Consider the following 13,658-nt stretch of genomic DNA (forward strand, 5'->3'; position numbering starts at 1 on the left):
TGGCTTTGTTGTAAAAACCATTTTGGCTGTGCAGCTTGCATTTTCCTTCTCTCCAGAAAGCCTAGCATTGTCTCAGGACCCTGTAGTGAGTACCTACCAGCAAGGAGGATGGAAGGGCATGATCTTCCACAGAGGTCAGAAACCTCAGTGACGATGTCTCCTCTTTTCCTTATAGAGCCTTCAATCTTGGATATTTTATAATAATAAGTAACAGAGAACCCAAGAACAAAGGGAGGAACTTAAATAGATGAACCGATGGCCCTGTGTAGTAGTATCAAAAGCTGCCCACTACCCTGATGCCCCTGACTCGAGCATTCTTAGGCATCTTTGCCTTACACCTGTCCTACTTGGGTGGTATTGTTTCTATTTGTTTTTGGTCAGCTTGGACAGAAGCTCAAGTTATCTGGGAAGAGGAACCTCTGTTGAGAAAATGCCTCTATTCAGGTTGCCCGTAGGCAAGTCTGAGCAAGCCAGGACTAGGGAGTCAGTATCATTACTCCGAGGTCTATGCTTCAGTTCTTGCCTCCAGGTTCCTGTCCTTCTTGCATTCCTGCCTCTTTGATGTTCCTCAGGGGTGGACTGTTACCAGGAAGTATAAAGTGAAATAAACGTTTTCTTCCCTAAGTTTCTTTTGTTTGGCCATGGTATTTTGTCATAGCAACAGAAGCCATCACTGAGACAAGACCCTCTTCTCAACCATCCCCACCCACAGCATATGAGCAAAGACCCCTCTCTGTGGATGAGCATTGCCAAGTGCTGTTCGTTATCAGCTCTTCACCTATGCACCTGTGGGATGAATCCCTTCTTCTTTTTAATCCAACTATAGGGGCTCAAACTCAGGTTATTAGGCTTGCACACCGAGTACTTTTTCGGGCTGAGTCAGCTCACGGGCCCAATAGCTGAAGCTTTTGCTTATTCTGTTTTCTTTCTTTTCTTTTTTCTTTTTGCCACAACCAGTTCTCCAGTTTTCTGGAAACATTGACTAGGTGTCCAGCAATTCAATCCTGACGCTGGCCTGCCTTGACTTGGTGCCATTTCCCATGAGTCACAGGGCTCTGCCGCACAAAACCGTGCTCATTCTGGCACCCAGTCCAGAGGTTTGAGCCACCTGCACTTCTAACAGACCAGTTACAAATCGGGGTTCCCATGACCTCATCCCCACATTTGAAAACTACCTAGAGGAATTTATGGAACTTCAAAGATCATTATTACTGGTTTATTATGAAGGATACACTTAGGAATAGCCAAATGGAAAAAACAAATGTCCAGGGCAAGGCACAGGGCATAGGACAAACAGAGCCCCAATGCCCTTTCAGCACCCTACTCTCCCGAAACTCCAGGTGCTCAACAACCCCAGAGCTCACCAAATTCTGTGTTTAAGGAAGAGCCTCCTGTCAGAACTTAATCTCCAGCCCCACCCCCCTGCAGGTGGGTGGTGAGGTTAGAAATTCCCACTAACCCCTAATCTAAGCATTAGACACCTGTCAGGGCTCCACCCCGAGGCTATCTAGAGTTCCAGGTCAAAACAAACTATTAGCCTCAGCAATTATCAAAGGGGCTCATTATGAATAACAAAAGACACTTCCTGCCACTTTGGAAACTCTTGTTTAAGCAGCAGGGGACCACAGTCACCTTCCGGAGAAGCTGCAGGCTTATCTGATCTCGGAGACAAAGGAGCTCATCTCAAGGATCTGTAAACCTCTGTCTCAGTCCTGCCACACTTTCCCACGGTGGTCCAGGCCTCCACACCTGTGCCCTTCACGGAACAGAAGCATCTCACAGCTGATTAAACCGTTCCTCAGGACTCCTATTTTTAGCCGTGAGCCTCTGGGATGTGCTGCTTCAGTCCTCTCATTAGAATGTTGCCTGAGGTGGAAGTGGCAGTCAATTTTCACAGGCTTCGAAGGAAGGGGAGACAGCAGCAATTGCATTCCCAGTAAGAGTCTTGGTGATTGGAGCTTAAATGAACAAACTGTTACATAAGCTTTCAAGAACTTAGAAGCAGGACAAACAGACAAACAAAAGAATTTTTGATGATTAGATATATCTAATAAAGGATTTCTGTCTTAAGAGGCACAGAGTTGAGCAACACCAACAGGCACAGAAGCATCATCACATTTGTGTCTAAAATTGACCATAGATCAATAGTTAGAGTGCTTCAAAACAAAGCAAATCCAAGGGAAAAGAAACGAAAAAAAAATCCGTAAACATGCCATCTGAGAAGAGAAACCCCAAAAGATTCACAATCTTATCAAAAGATGCTGAAAATTCCTAATTATTAGAAAAACACGAGCTACTGACAATCTGGACTGAGGTAAGAACAGGCAAAGTTGGGGCTTGAGGAGATGGTTTAGTGGTTAAAAGCACCTGCTACTCTTGCAGAGGAAAGGAATTTGGTGCCCAGCACTCACATCAGATGGCTAATAACTTCCAGTGACTTCATCTCTCCAGAGATTCTGATGCCCTCTCTGGCCTCCACAGGCACCAACACACGTGATTGTACACACACAAACACATGAAAATAAAAACATCTTCTTTTAAAGAAGAAGAAGAGTTAAACATATAGAGAGTAATCCTCTGCCTTGATGTTGTCTGAGGAGCAAAGTAGTAGGCTTTAAGCCACAACTAGCAATCCCTTGCCAAAGGAAGAACCAAGCACACATACGGTGACCAGTAACTTTGTACTGGGGTGTGGAGATCTTTACAGTGGAATCTGCTGAATTTGTGTGGCAGGGGATTGGTTAGAGCATCTCCAAATCTACCAGAGTCTGATGTGAGAAGAGGTCACCATGCACCATGCCACACAGGGACACTGCACATACAGTGAGGTGGGAAAATCATAAGTGCAAGGTTACTGTGGTGGTTTGAATGAGAATAGCCCCCATAGGCTCTTACGCTCGAATACTTGGTCCCCAGCTGGTGAATTGTTTGGGAAGGATTAGAAGGTGTGACCTTATTGGAGGAGATGTATCATTGGGGGAGGGCTTTAGGGCTTCAAAATAGAAAACACTATCCCGAGTGAGGTAAGCCAGACCCAAAAAGAGGAACATGGGATGTACTCACTCATATTTGGTTTCTAGCCATAAATAAAGGACATTGGGCTTATAATGCATGTTCCTAGAGAAGCTAAGTAAGAAGGTGAACCCAAAGACAAACACATAGGCATCCTCATGAATTTTAACCTTCATCAGGCGATGAAAGGAGACAGAGACAGAGGAGCACGGGACAGAAATCTCAAGGTCCAAATCAGGAGCAGAAGGAGACGGAGCACGAGCAAGGAACTCAGGACCGCGAGGGGTGCACCCACACACTGAGACAATGGGGATGTTCTATCGGGAACTCACCAAGGCCAGCTGGCCTGGGTCTGAAAAAGCATGGGATAAATCCGGACTGGCTGAACATAGAGGACAATGAGGAATACTGAGAACTCAAGAACAATGGCAATGGGTTTTTGATCCTACTGCATGTACTGGCTTTGGGGGAGCCTAGGCAGTTTGGATGCTCACCTTAGGAGACCTGGATAGAGGTGGGCGGTCCTTGGGCTTCCCACAGGTCATGGAACCCTGATTGCTCTTCGAGCAGATGAGGGAGGGTGACTTGATTGGGGGAGGGGGAGGGAAATGGGAGGCGGTTGCGGGGAGGAGGCAGAAATCCTTAATAAATAAATAAATTAATTAAATAAATAAAAAAAAAGACACACACCATTCTCAGTGTGCCCCTCTCTGCCTGCCTCCTTGGAGATGTGAGCTCTCAGTTGCATGCCTTTGCTCTGCCATAATGGACTCTAACCCTCTGAAACTGTAAGTCCAATTAAACGCTTTCTTTAGTGAGTAGCCTTGGTCATGGTATTTTGTCACAGCAATAGAAAAGTAACTAAGACAGGAATCAGCATTGGTGAGGTGGAGCAGGAGGACCAGAGGTTCAAGGGACATCCTGTACCACACAGTAAGTTAGAGGCCAGTTTAGGCTATGTGAGACCTTAAAAAGAAAACTATGCTAAAAGGAACAGTCTAGACAACAGTACTTAGAAAAGATGGTGGAGGGGCAGCTGGCGGTAGTCTGTGCTAGGCTGTCAGACCCACCTAGCCTGGCAGATGCCATGTTCTCTTCTTTCCAAACCCCAAGGTATAGGAACTAAGCTTCAGTGAGCATTCACTGCGCAAGGGCCTAGGAGTTTCTCATGGTACCATGTGCTGTTTACAGGCGAGGGTTAGCACCCCTCTTCTCCAGTTAAGGAACATGAGGCTCAGAAATAACCAGGACAAAAGGAAGAAAAGAAGAATATTCCCAAGCAACTGAGCCTCCTTGCAATCGTTTTCTGCCTTCCTTCTTCTAGTTTCTAAATAATTACAAAAAAACAATCAGTACTGTGATTTCCTGACCGCTGAGCTATTTTATGTAATAGCTTGGTGTATCTTCCTCTTATACCTCAGGGGACACTAGTCCGTCCACTAGGCTAGACAGCTACACCACCTGGCTGCTTCTGTCATCCCCTCCCAGTTTCTGCCAGCAGCAGGGCCCAAGGGGGGTCTTCAAGCTCCTCCTGGTCCTCTGCAGCCCTCAGAGCAGTTCTCTTGGGAGTGTGGCAGGCTCCAGAATACAAACTATCTCCAAGGCTCCTACTCTAATTTCCGTGGCTTTAGGGAATTGTAAATATCCCTTTACAGCTGTTCACGCTGATGGGGTCTCCAAGTATCCCAGAATCAAGACATAGCAGGTGTCCGGGGGATTTTATAACAGAAGAGCAATAACCTCAGGCTTTAGTGTTAATATGTGCAAATGCTCTGTAAGATATTTAGTATTAATATGTGCTGCATGCTATGATAGCTCGCGTTCATGCAGGTCAATCTGTGTGTTTTAAACTCACCCACAACTCATCCCACAGATAAATTCTGATGGCAGCTATGGAAAGCTACGGACTTTGTCTTTCCCCTTCCTCCCACTCTTGACACGGGTCAGTGTAGCTTCCTCTTCCCAGTCCAATTATTTTGAGGGAAATTTGTAAGAAGACGAGCTCCAACTTACAGCACATTGTGGTGGCCTCACCTAGCAGCAGAGTGAGTTCGTGAGGTCTTAGAAAGGGACCCATGTTTACTAAGGAGTATTTACACAACGGAGGGGAAAAGAGTGTTAGAAAGAGGAAATGCTGCAAAGTGGCGGTTTATACACGAAATCAAAACAAACTCCTACAGTGTTTATCCTACCCTTCTGGGGGAAGGAGAGACATGAGCTAGTTAACAATCCAATTATGTAAACGTTTGTACTGCCATACTGCTTACAGAGCTTCAAGCAGGCCTAGTGGTGGAAAAAAAAAAAGAGGACTGAGAGACCACAGAGCTCTTGAGACCTGCGATTCTTCTTCTGTCAAGCTGCTTCGGAAATAGGGCCTTCCTCCATCAGCTCTGAAGGCTTGGAGGCCTAGAACGCCCTTGCTTTAGAACCTCTAAAGCAGCGTTCGCTGGGAGGGAGCACTCCCCTTCTCTGACCTCTGTGCTGTTCCAGTACACAGCGGGTATTCTGCCTTGGGAACCTTCCTTTCCCTTCCACGCCCTCTGGTTTCACAGAGTTCTGGGTACCCACCCTGTTATTTCTCTTGCAAAGCTCTTATGTTTTTGTGGTGATTGTTCTCATTGTTCTCACCCCCTCCCGCCCCCGCCCCACCTCGCAGAATCGTTTACATTAGGAATTCACATCAGGTTGATCCTGAGTGGTGGATGGATTAGTTTTTACATCTCGGTTACATTTGATTGTTTTTCGCCCTTTCTCAACAAGCAACGCACATTTCCGACAGAGTATTGGGAAGTGAGGACTAAACATGATTTTTTTTTTTTCCGAGAGGGGGGTTTCGTTTCAGCTATCAAGCCTGTCCTGGAACTAGCTCTTGTAGACCAGGCTGGCCTCGAACTCACAGGGATCCGTCTGCTGGGATTAAAGGCGCGCGCCACCACCGCCCCGCATTAAATTTGAACTTTTTAAGATCTCTCTCTTCCTCCTTCCCTTTGAGACAGAATCTCCTGTTCCCTAGTCTGGCTGTCTACGTCAGCACACCTGGCCCTCCTGCCTCCCCTAGGCTTGGCCTGCAGATCTAGTTTGCGCAATGCTATGGATTGCACAGGGCCAATGGAATTCTAAGGAAGCACTCTAAAAATCCAGCTGCACCCCCAGATCCCTTATCCCTCAAGCTGGGCTCTTCTAGAATCCCTACAGTCAAGAGGGTTTTATTGAACTCTTGAAATCCAGATTCTCCGCATTTGTGTTCTCTCTGATATTTCTTTTTCCTCGAACCCGCCTGGCAGTGTCTGGGAGCAGCAAGAACAAACGTGGAGATCATATTGTGTGCACACAGTACTTTGAGGTAAATAGTTTTCTTTCCATTTTATAGAAGAGTCGACCACTGAGGCCAAATAAACAACTTACATAGGGTTACACTGGAAATCTACCTAAGAAGGTGAGTTTGTAGCGCTCAGACTTCAGGGCCAATTGGGTGTGGTGTCTATCTGCCCTCTCCCCCTTGGGGCCCTGGTGACCTGAATAAATTTTTTTTTTTTTTTACCCGATGTCCCTTTCAGTAAAGTGGGGATGAGACGTTCTTTGAATGATTGAGCAGATGTGGAGGAGACAGATCCGTCATCAGCCCTCAACTTCCAGTGTCCCTCCCCTGCCCTCCCCTTGCTAAATCATTCCGTAGGCAGGATCCCTCTTTTAATGCTCAGTTCACCGTGGGTCCCCCAAAACATCAGTTTAAGACTATCATACAAGGGACGCGGTCTGCACCGACGCGCCACACTGGCCTGAGTCGAATTCCACTTGCTCATCTGTGAATCCTTTCTCTGACAGGGTACTAGGGAGTTCTCCAGCCCCTCCCTCTGGGCCTGGGGCTCCTACCCCGGTAACCTTCTTCTTACCATGGCATCATAGCGCAGGGTGTTCATGAAGTGTGACACTTCAAGACCTTTGTAAACGGTGAACCAGATGGTGCCTTGGTACTGGTCGCCGGCATCCAGTAGCAGCACGTTGGGTTCCTCCTTGCGGATCTGCTGCACCTTGGTGTAGAGCCTCGCCACGCCGCCCACGCACTGGCTGGCGTTGAGGCACTTGGTGGAGTCCTCGCTGGTCTGCTCCAGCCGGCTGTGCACGTCGTTGGTGTGCAGGATCGTGAGCTCCCAGGCTCTGGCTGCCGGCCACAGCAACAGCAGCGCGCTTAGGGTGATGAGTAGCCACCTGGGCGGCGGAGCGGCCGCGGGAGCAGCCGCCGGATGCATGGCTGTCTAGAACGCCTTGAGTTGGTGGACTGGCCCGGGGCCCGACGAGCTCCGGCTACCCCGGCCTCCCCTAGGCTGCGGGGAGGAATAGGGAGAGGCGGGGCCGGACGCGCCTCCTCTAGTCCAAGGCCCTCCTGCTGGCAGGCGCACTCCGGGAGTCACCCGATCCGACCCTGGCACCCCAGGCACCCGGGAGCGACTGGCCTCGCACACGCAGCCGGCAGGAACAGAGAGGAGGTTGTTTGCGCGGTGAGCGAGCACCTTCGGGAGCCGGGGTTCCGTAGACCCGGCGGCGTTAGCAGCTGCAGGAGCCGACCCACCGATCTTCACCTCCTGAGGACACCGATTTCTCTAAAAGAGTGTACTGCTTGTGTGGCGCTATGGCTAGCTGCCGAAAGAGAAGAGAGACGGGGTGGGAGAGAGAGGAGTCCAGAGCTCACCCGGGAGGAGCGCTCCGCAGTTACCGCGGTGGGACCAGGACAGAGCGAGGTTTGAGGAGGCAACTGCTCCACGTTGCTCAGATCTGGAATCTCAGAAGTCAAGCAAGCTTTTACCCACAGCGAAAACCTTAGCGATAAAACCCCCTGCGGTGGCGGTTCATGGCCAGCTCTGAAAGCTAATGCGGATCTTAGGGTCTAAACACTTGACAGTTAAGCGCGTTGCTGCCCTGTGCTTTTCCAGTCTTCTTTCCTCTCTGTCCAAACTTTTGAGATTTTGAGTATATGCTGTGGTGTGTGTGTGTGTGTGTGTGTGTGTGTGTGTGTGTGTGTGTGTGTGTGTGATTGCACAGCTTTTTAGTAGTGATAGTGGCAATCCATATTTGTTATTAATAAATCGTCATCATTAAGTGTAAATCACTACACGATTTCCACGTCTAACGGATTAACTCTCGCGTTTGAATGAAGTAAAATCAATAAACTAGCAACTTTGGGAAAGGAAAGAGAATTAGTTTGGTTCTCATGTATTCTGCACATTATGTAGACGATATCTAATCTCCACACATCTCCAGACACTGGGGCATGCCCCTAATCCTAGGACTCAGGAGGCTGAGTCAGGAGAGCTGAAAGTCCATGAACAGTCTGGGCTGCATAGCAAGATCCTATCTCATCCACCACTAAGTTGTTTTCCAATTGCAGTAAGATATACATCATATAAATACACATGACATGCATTATCACTTACTATCTTAAGCATACAGTTTAGTGGCATTAAGGATATTCACCACCATTCATTTCCCAGAGCTTTTTCATCTTCCTGAGATGGCATCCTAAAGTCATTCAACAGTAACTCCCACCCTGCATGGTGGCCAACACCTATAATTACAGTACTTGAGAGTCCCAAGTAGGAAAACCGTCTGGGGCACACATAGTGAGTTCTTGGGCTGTTAGTGAAGCCCTGTCTCAGAAAAACCCAAACAAACACAAACAAAAACAATGACCCTCCATTTCCTTCCTTTCCAACTCCTCCCGCACAACCAGCATTCTATTACCAGTTTGTATGGATTCGATCATTCTAAGCACCTTCTATTTGTCCTTTTTTTTTCTTCTGACTGGTTTGCTTCAGTTGACCTAATGTCTTCAAGACTCAGCACGTCAGCATTTTCTTCCTTTCAGAAGCCAAGTAGCATTTCACTCTAGGTGTGTGTTGAACACTCACGTTCATAGCAGCTTACTCATGAGAGGTGAAAGCAGAAACAGCCAAGGGTCCATGGCTGATGAAATGGCCTTGAGGCCAGTCAACTAAAAAGCAACTAAGTTGGGAGATGAGATAGGGGCCTGCTATGTTGCCCATTCTCACATGCAACGGACAGATTCTGCACATCTTCACCACTACCCTTTCCATTTTCTTTCATTTGTTTTAAATGATAGTCACCTTGAGGCGTGTGTAATATCTCATTGTGGTTTCTATTTGCATTTCCCCATTCGTTAGAAATGTTAAACACGTTTTTAAAAGCTTATTGACCATATGTATCATTTCTTGTTGACATTTCCTTAAAAAATTTTTATTAGCCAGGTGGTGGTAGTGCACACTTTTAATCCTAGCACTTGGGAGGCAGAAGCAGGCAGATCTCTGTGAGTTCAGGGACAGTGTGGTCAACAGAATGAGTTCCAGGACAGCTAGGGTTACACAGAACAACCCTATCTTGAAAAAAAGATTTAAAATTACATTTATTCATTCATTTTGTGTATATATGTGTGTGCATGTGGCACATGTGCAGAGGTCAGAAGGCAATTCTTAAGGTGACTTCACCCTACTCACAATGTGAATCTTGGTGATCAAACTCAGGTCGTGAGGCTTGCAAGTATCTTTACCCACAGAGCTGTTTTGATGGCCTTCTGTTCATGTCTTTTGTGTCTGTTTTAGTTGAGTTGTAGGGATGTTTCTCCTCTTCTTTGACAAAGGTTCATGTGTTCAAGATGGCCTCCAGTTTATTATATAGCCTAGTATGATCTTGAACTCTAGTCTTCTTGTGTCTGTCTTCCTAGTGCTGGAGATAAAAGCATGCTTCACTATGCAGTGCTGGGGATTGAACCCAGGGCTTCCTGTATACCAGGCAATTACCCTACCAACTGAGCTCTGTCCTAAGCACTGTAGGAATTCAGTATATACAGATATGTAATTCGAAGGTATTAGTGCCCACTCAGTGCTGTATCATCCTGCAGGAGAGGAGAGCCTCAGCATGTCCCTGAAACATCCTCCTTTCTTTCCCACGACTCCTACCAAATCAAGGAAACAGTGAAACATGACTTAGAGAGACGAGGATGTTTCAATAAGGACCGTCTGGAGGAACACTGACTCCCTTCCATGAGCGCTGGGATTGGGGCAAACTGGTGTTATCTAGGCAAGAATGCGCTTCCTGCATTCTCTACATCAGCTAGGCTGAACTAATATACATGCCACGTACACCTTGCATGCTGAACTGATGATGTCACTGCATGAGTGGTCTAATTTATAAAACTCTTGTCTCTGTAGTAGCAGGGTGGATCAAAGTGCTGTGAAGATAAGGCTGGCTCTCTGTCAGCAGACTGAGTGTGCCCTTGGTTCAGCTGTCCACTCTAGGACCTTTGTAGCCCATAGAGTATGCTGGAAATCTGGGGTAGTTTTCTATTTGGTCCTTTGTCACAGGATGCCGCTTACCTGCTTTGTTCAGCCATAATTCATATAAAGTTTTAATAATCTTTATGTCTCAAATATGGCTTCCAGACATTTTCTTCTCTCTCCACATCCTTGCTTTTCCATTGCTGAAACACACCAATGTTGATGTACAGATGCTTCTCTCTCTTTCTCTCTCTCTCTCTCTCTCTCTCTCTCTTTCTCGCCCTCCCTCCTTCCCTCCCCCTCTCTCCCTCCCTCTCTCCCTCCCTCCCTCTCTCCCTCCCTCCCCCCTCTCTCTCTTCCTCCCTCTCTCTCTCCCTCCCTCTCTCCCTCCCTCCCCCCTCTCTCTCTTCCTCCCTCTCTCTCTCCCTCCCTCTCTCCCTCCCTCCCTCCCTCCCTCCCTTCCTCCTCCCCTCCTCTCTCTCTCTCTCTCTCTCTCTCTCTCTCTCTCTCTCTCTCTCTCTCTCTTCGTGCTGGTATTCTCAGGACCATGTACATTCTCAGCATATGCTCTACCACTGAGTTGCTTTTCCATTCCAAGAGTTTCAGTTTAGAAGAAGTTTGATTTATCTCCCCCTCCCTTTTCCTGAATGTACTTTTGGTATCAGATCCAAAAAATTATTGCCAAGGGCCTGGAGAGATGGCTCACAGTTAAGAGTGTTTGCTGCTTTTCCACCAGAACTGGGTTCAGTTCCTAGTGCCCACCTTGGGTGACTCACAGCCACCTGTAATCCATTTCCAGGGGATATCATGATTTATTCTGGCCTTTTCAACTACCTGCACACATGTGCTGTAAATACATACACAGGCACACATACAAATACTTGAAACTAATTAAACAAATCTTTTAAAAAATCATTATCAAATATAATGTCAGGAGGTCCCTCTATTATGTTTTCTTCTAAATATCCTATTGTTTTGCATTTTACACTTAGACCCAAAACCCATTTTAAGATAGTTTTGTTTTTTTTAATTTATTTATTTATTAAGGATTTCTGCCTCCTCCCAGCAACCGCCTCCCATTTCCCTCCCCCTCCCCCGATCAAGTCACCCTCCCTCATCTGCTCGAAAAGCAATCAGGGTTCCCTGACCTGTGGGAAGCCCAAGGACCGCCCACCTCTATCTAGGTCTCCTAAGGTGAGCATCCAAACTGCCTAGGCTCCCCCAAAGCCAGTACATGCAGTAGGATCAAAAACCCACTGCGATTGTTCTTGAGTTCCCATTCTTCCTCATTGTAAAATAAGGCAAACATTCATGTTTTATTGCTTTTATATAGATGTCTAGTGTTCCAATTTCTATCTGCTGGAATGACATCCATGGCAACTCTACTTTAAGACACTGGATTTGGCGCTCGTACCCAAAAGACCCTGCAGATTGGGAACAGTAAAGCTTGGGCCCAAAAAAATGCTCAATTCTGTAACCCTCTGGGATTTAGCCCTTGCAAGGTTTTGTTCCCTCCTTTCAGACTTTCTAGAAGCTGAGCTCTGTCATTTGTTTTGCTTGTTTAAATTTTTTTTAAGTATGTGGGCGGAATCAAATTAAAATTTGCACATTTTAACAGAAGAGTTGCCTTTCATCTTCCCTGCAGTGGTGTGTGTGTGCGTGTGCGTGCGTGTGCGTGTGTGTGCGTGTGTGTGTGCTTGCATATGTGCTTTGAGGTTGATGTCATACCCAGTTCTTTTATGGTCACTGAGGATTGAACTCCGGTCCTTGTGTCTAAGCAGCAAGAACATTACCAATTGAGCCTTCTCCCCAGCTCTCAACTTATAGAATATGAATGCAAAGCTATTAACTATACTTTCATAGTCATCTCTCCAACTTCCCTTTTCTGTTCCAGGATCCAAGATTGCATTCAGTTTGCTCATGTCTGCAATCTCCTCTGACCTGAGAATATTTTCTCAGCTTTCTCTAACTTGTATTACGTTGTCATTAAACGCTTCTTTTATTTATTATTATATGGAGGAAGATAACTTGTAGGAGCCAGTTCTTTCTCTTTACCGTAGAGCCCCAGATCATCAGACATTGGTAGCAGGCACCTCTACTCACTGAACCACACAGCCGGCTCTAAATCGACATTTTTGAAAAGTACTGGTACTTGTATACTTTCCCTCAATTCGGGCTTTTCTGAGGTTACCTCATGATTAGACCGAAGCAGGACAGTTTTAGCAAGAGTGCCACAAAGACAAAACACCTTCTCATTGCAGCAAGTCTTAAGGTACAATACACCATTGTGACATCAGCGATCCCTTCATGCGTGTGCACATTCCTGTGTGTGTTGGGCAAAGACTGAGGTCAGATGTCTTCCTCAGTCACTCTCTGTGTCATTTTTTGATAGAAGTTTCTTGCCAGACCTGAACCTTGCTGATCTGGTTGGCCAACTGGCCAGGAAGCCCAGGGACACCCCCCCCCCCCCCCGGTCTCTATCCCCCAGTACTGGGATTCCAGTGTACCGCTGCACAGCTTTTAAAATGTGGGTGCTGGAGGTCTGCACCTAGGTCTTCGTGCTTGCCTGGCCAGACTTAAATGATGGAGCCATTTCACCAGCCACCTATATTTTTGAAACTAGGCCACCATAATACTTTCTGAAATTCCTGCCCTGGGGCTACCAGCTTCTGCATTCATGTCATCCCTAAGTCATTTGATGGCACGCAGATCTAAAATGACCTTTGTTTATTTATTGGATCAAGTCCCAGCTTGCTGACCTGGCCTTTAAAGATGTCACCCTGTCCAGTGAGCTTTGCCTTTTATGGACCTTCCTGAAGTCCTTCTCTCCAACCTACTGTGCCTGCCTCCAGTCAAGCCTCAGGCTGCCTGATATCCTTCAAGTCAACAGGAAATTTCTGTACAGTCCCAGACAGCAGTGACTATCTCTTTTTTAAATTCCCAGACTTCACTTTAAATTCCCACAATTTCACTTTAATGTGGTCTTTTCTTTTGCCAAATATTTAAAATATCCTTGGTCTTCCCTCCAAGTCATGTAGACAGATCTAGGACAACAACCACAGCCCCCACCTGTAGTGTCCCTGAGAGGCTGTGAGGGACCCTCAGGAAACAGATAGTGCTGCAGATAAGTAAAGCTATGTGTGTGCAAGACTGCAGGTCACAGATTTCGCAAGTCAAGTGAGCAAAATATCCTCAGCATATTTCTCCATGACTCAACCTACAACTCATGGCTTGACTTATTGCTCATTGATTGGGATTGGTAGACATAACCAGCTAATGGACAGAATGTTATAAAACAAATCATGAATTTATAGGTGTTTAGTGTCAACAACCATAACATTGGTCATAGCACAAAAA

General features: G+C 46.6%; 1 protein-coding gene across 2 annotated transcripts in view; it reads right to left on the reverse strand.

Moving 5' to 3' along the window:
• The window catches only part of Nt5e (5'-nucleotidase ecto), a 58,708-nt gene extending 51,061 nt beyond the window's left edge, over window positions 1-7,647 (reverse strand). Inside the window, exon 1 of one of the 2 annotated variants that reach the window (XR_012909973.1) lies at window positions 6,906-7,630. Coding sequence is in view for 1 of the 2 variants with exons in the window: in XM_075965046.1 (XP_075821161.1) it covers window positions 6,906-7,262 (357 nt within the window). In the remaining variant the exon portion in view is untranslated. Of the gene's footprint in view, window positions 1-6,905 lie in introns of both variants that reach the window. The other variant, XM_075965046.1, reaches the window with a different exon arrangement.
• Window positions 7,648-13,658: the final 6,011 nt, after the last annotated feature.

Source organism: Microtus pennsylvanicus, chromosome 3 (genome assembly GCF_037038515.1).
Source record: "Microtus pennsylvanicus isolate mMicPen1 chromosome 3, mMicPen1.hap1, whole genome shotgun sequence".
Lineage (NCBI taxonomy): Eukaryota > Metazoa > Chordata > Mammalia > Rodentia > Cricetidae > Microtus > Microtus pennsylvanicus.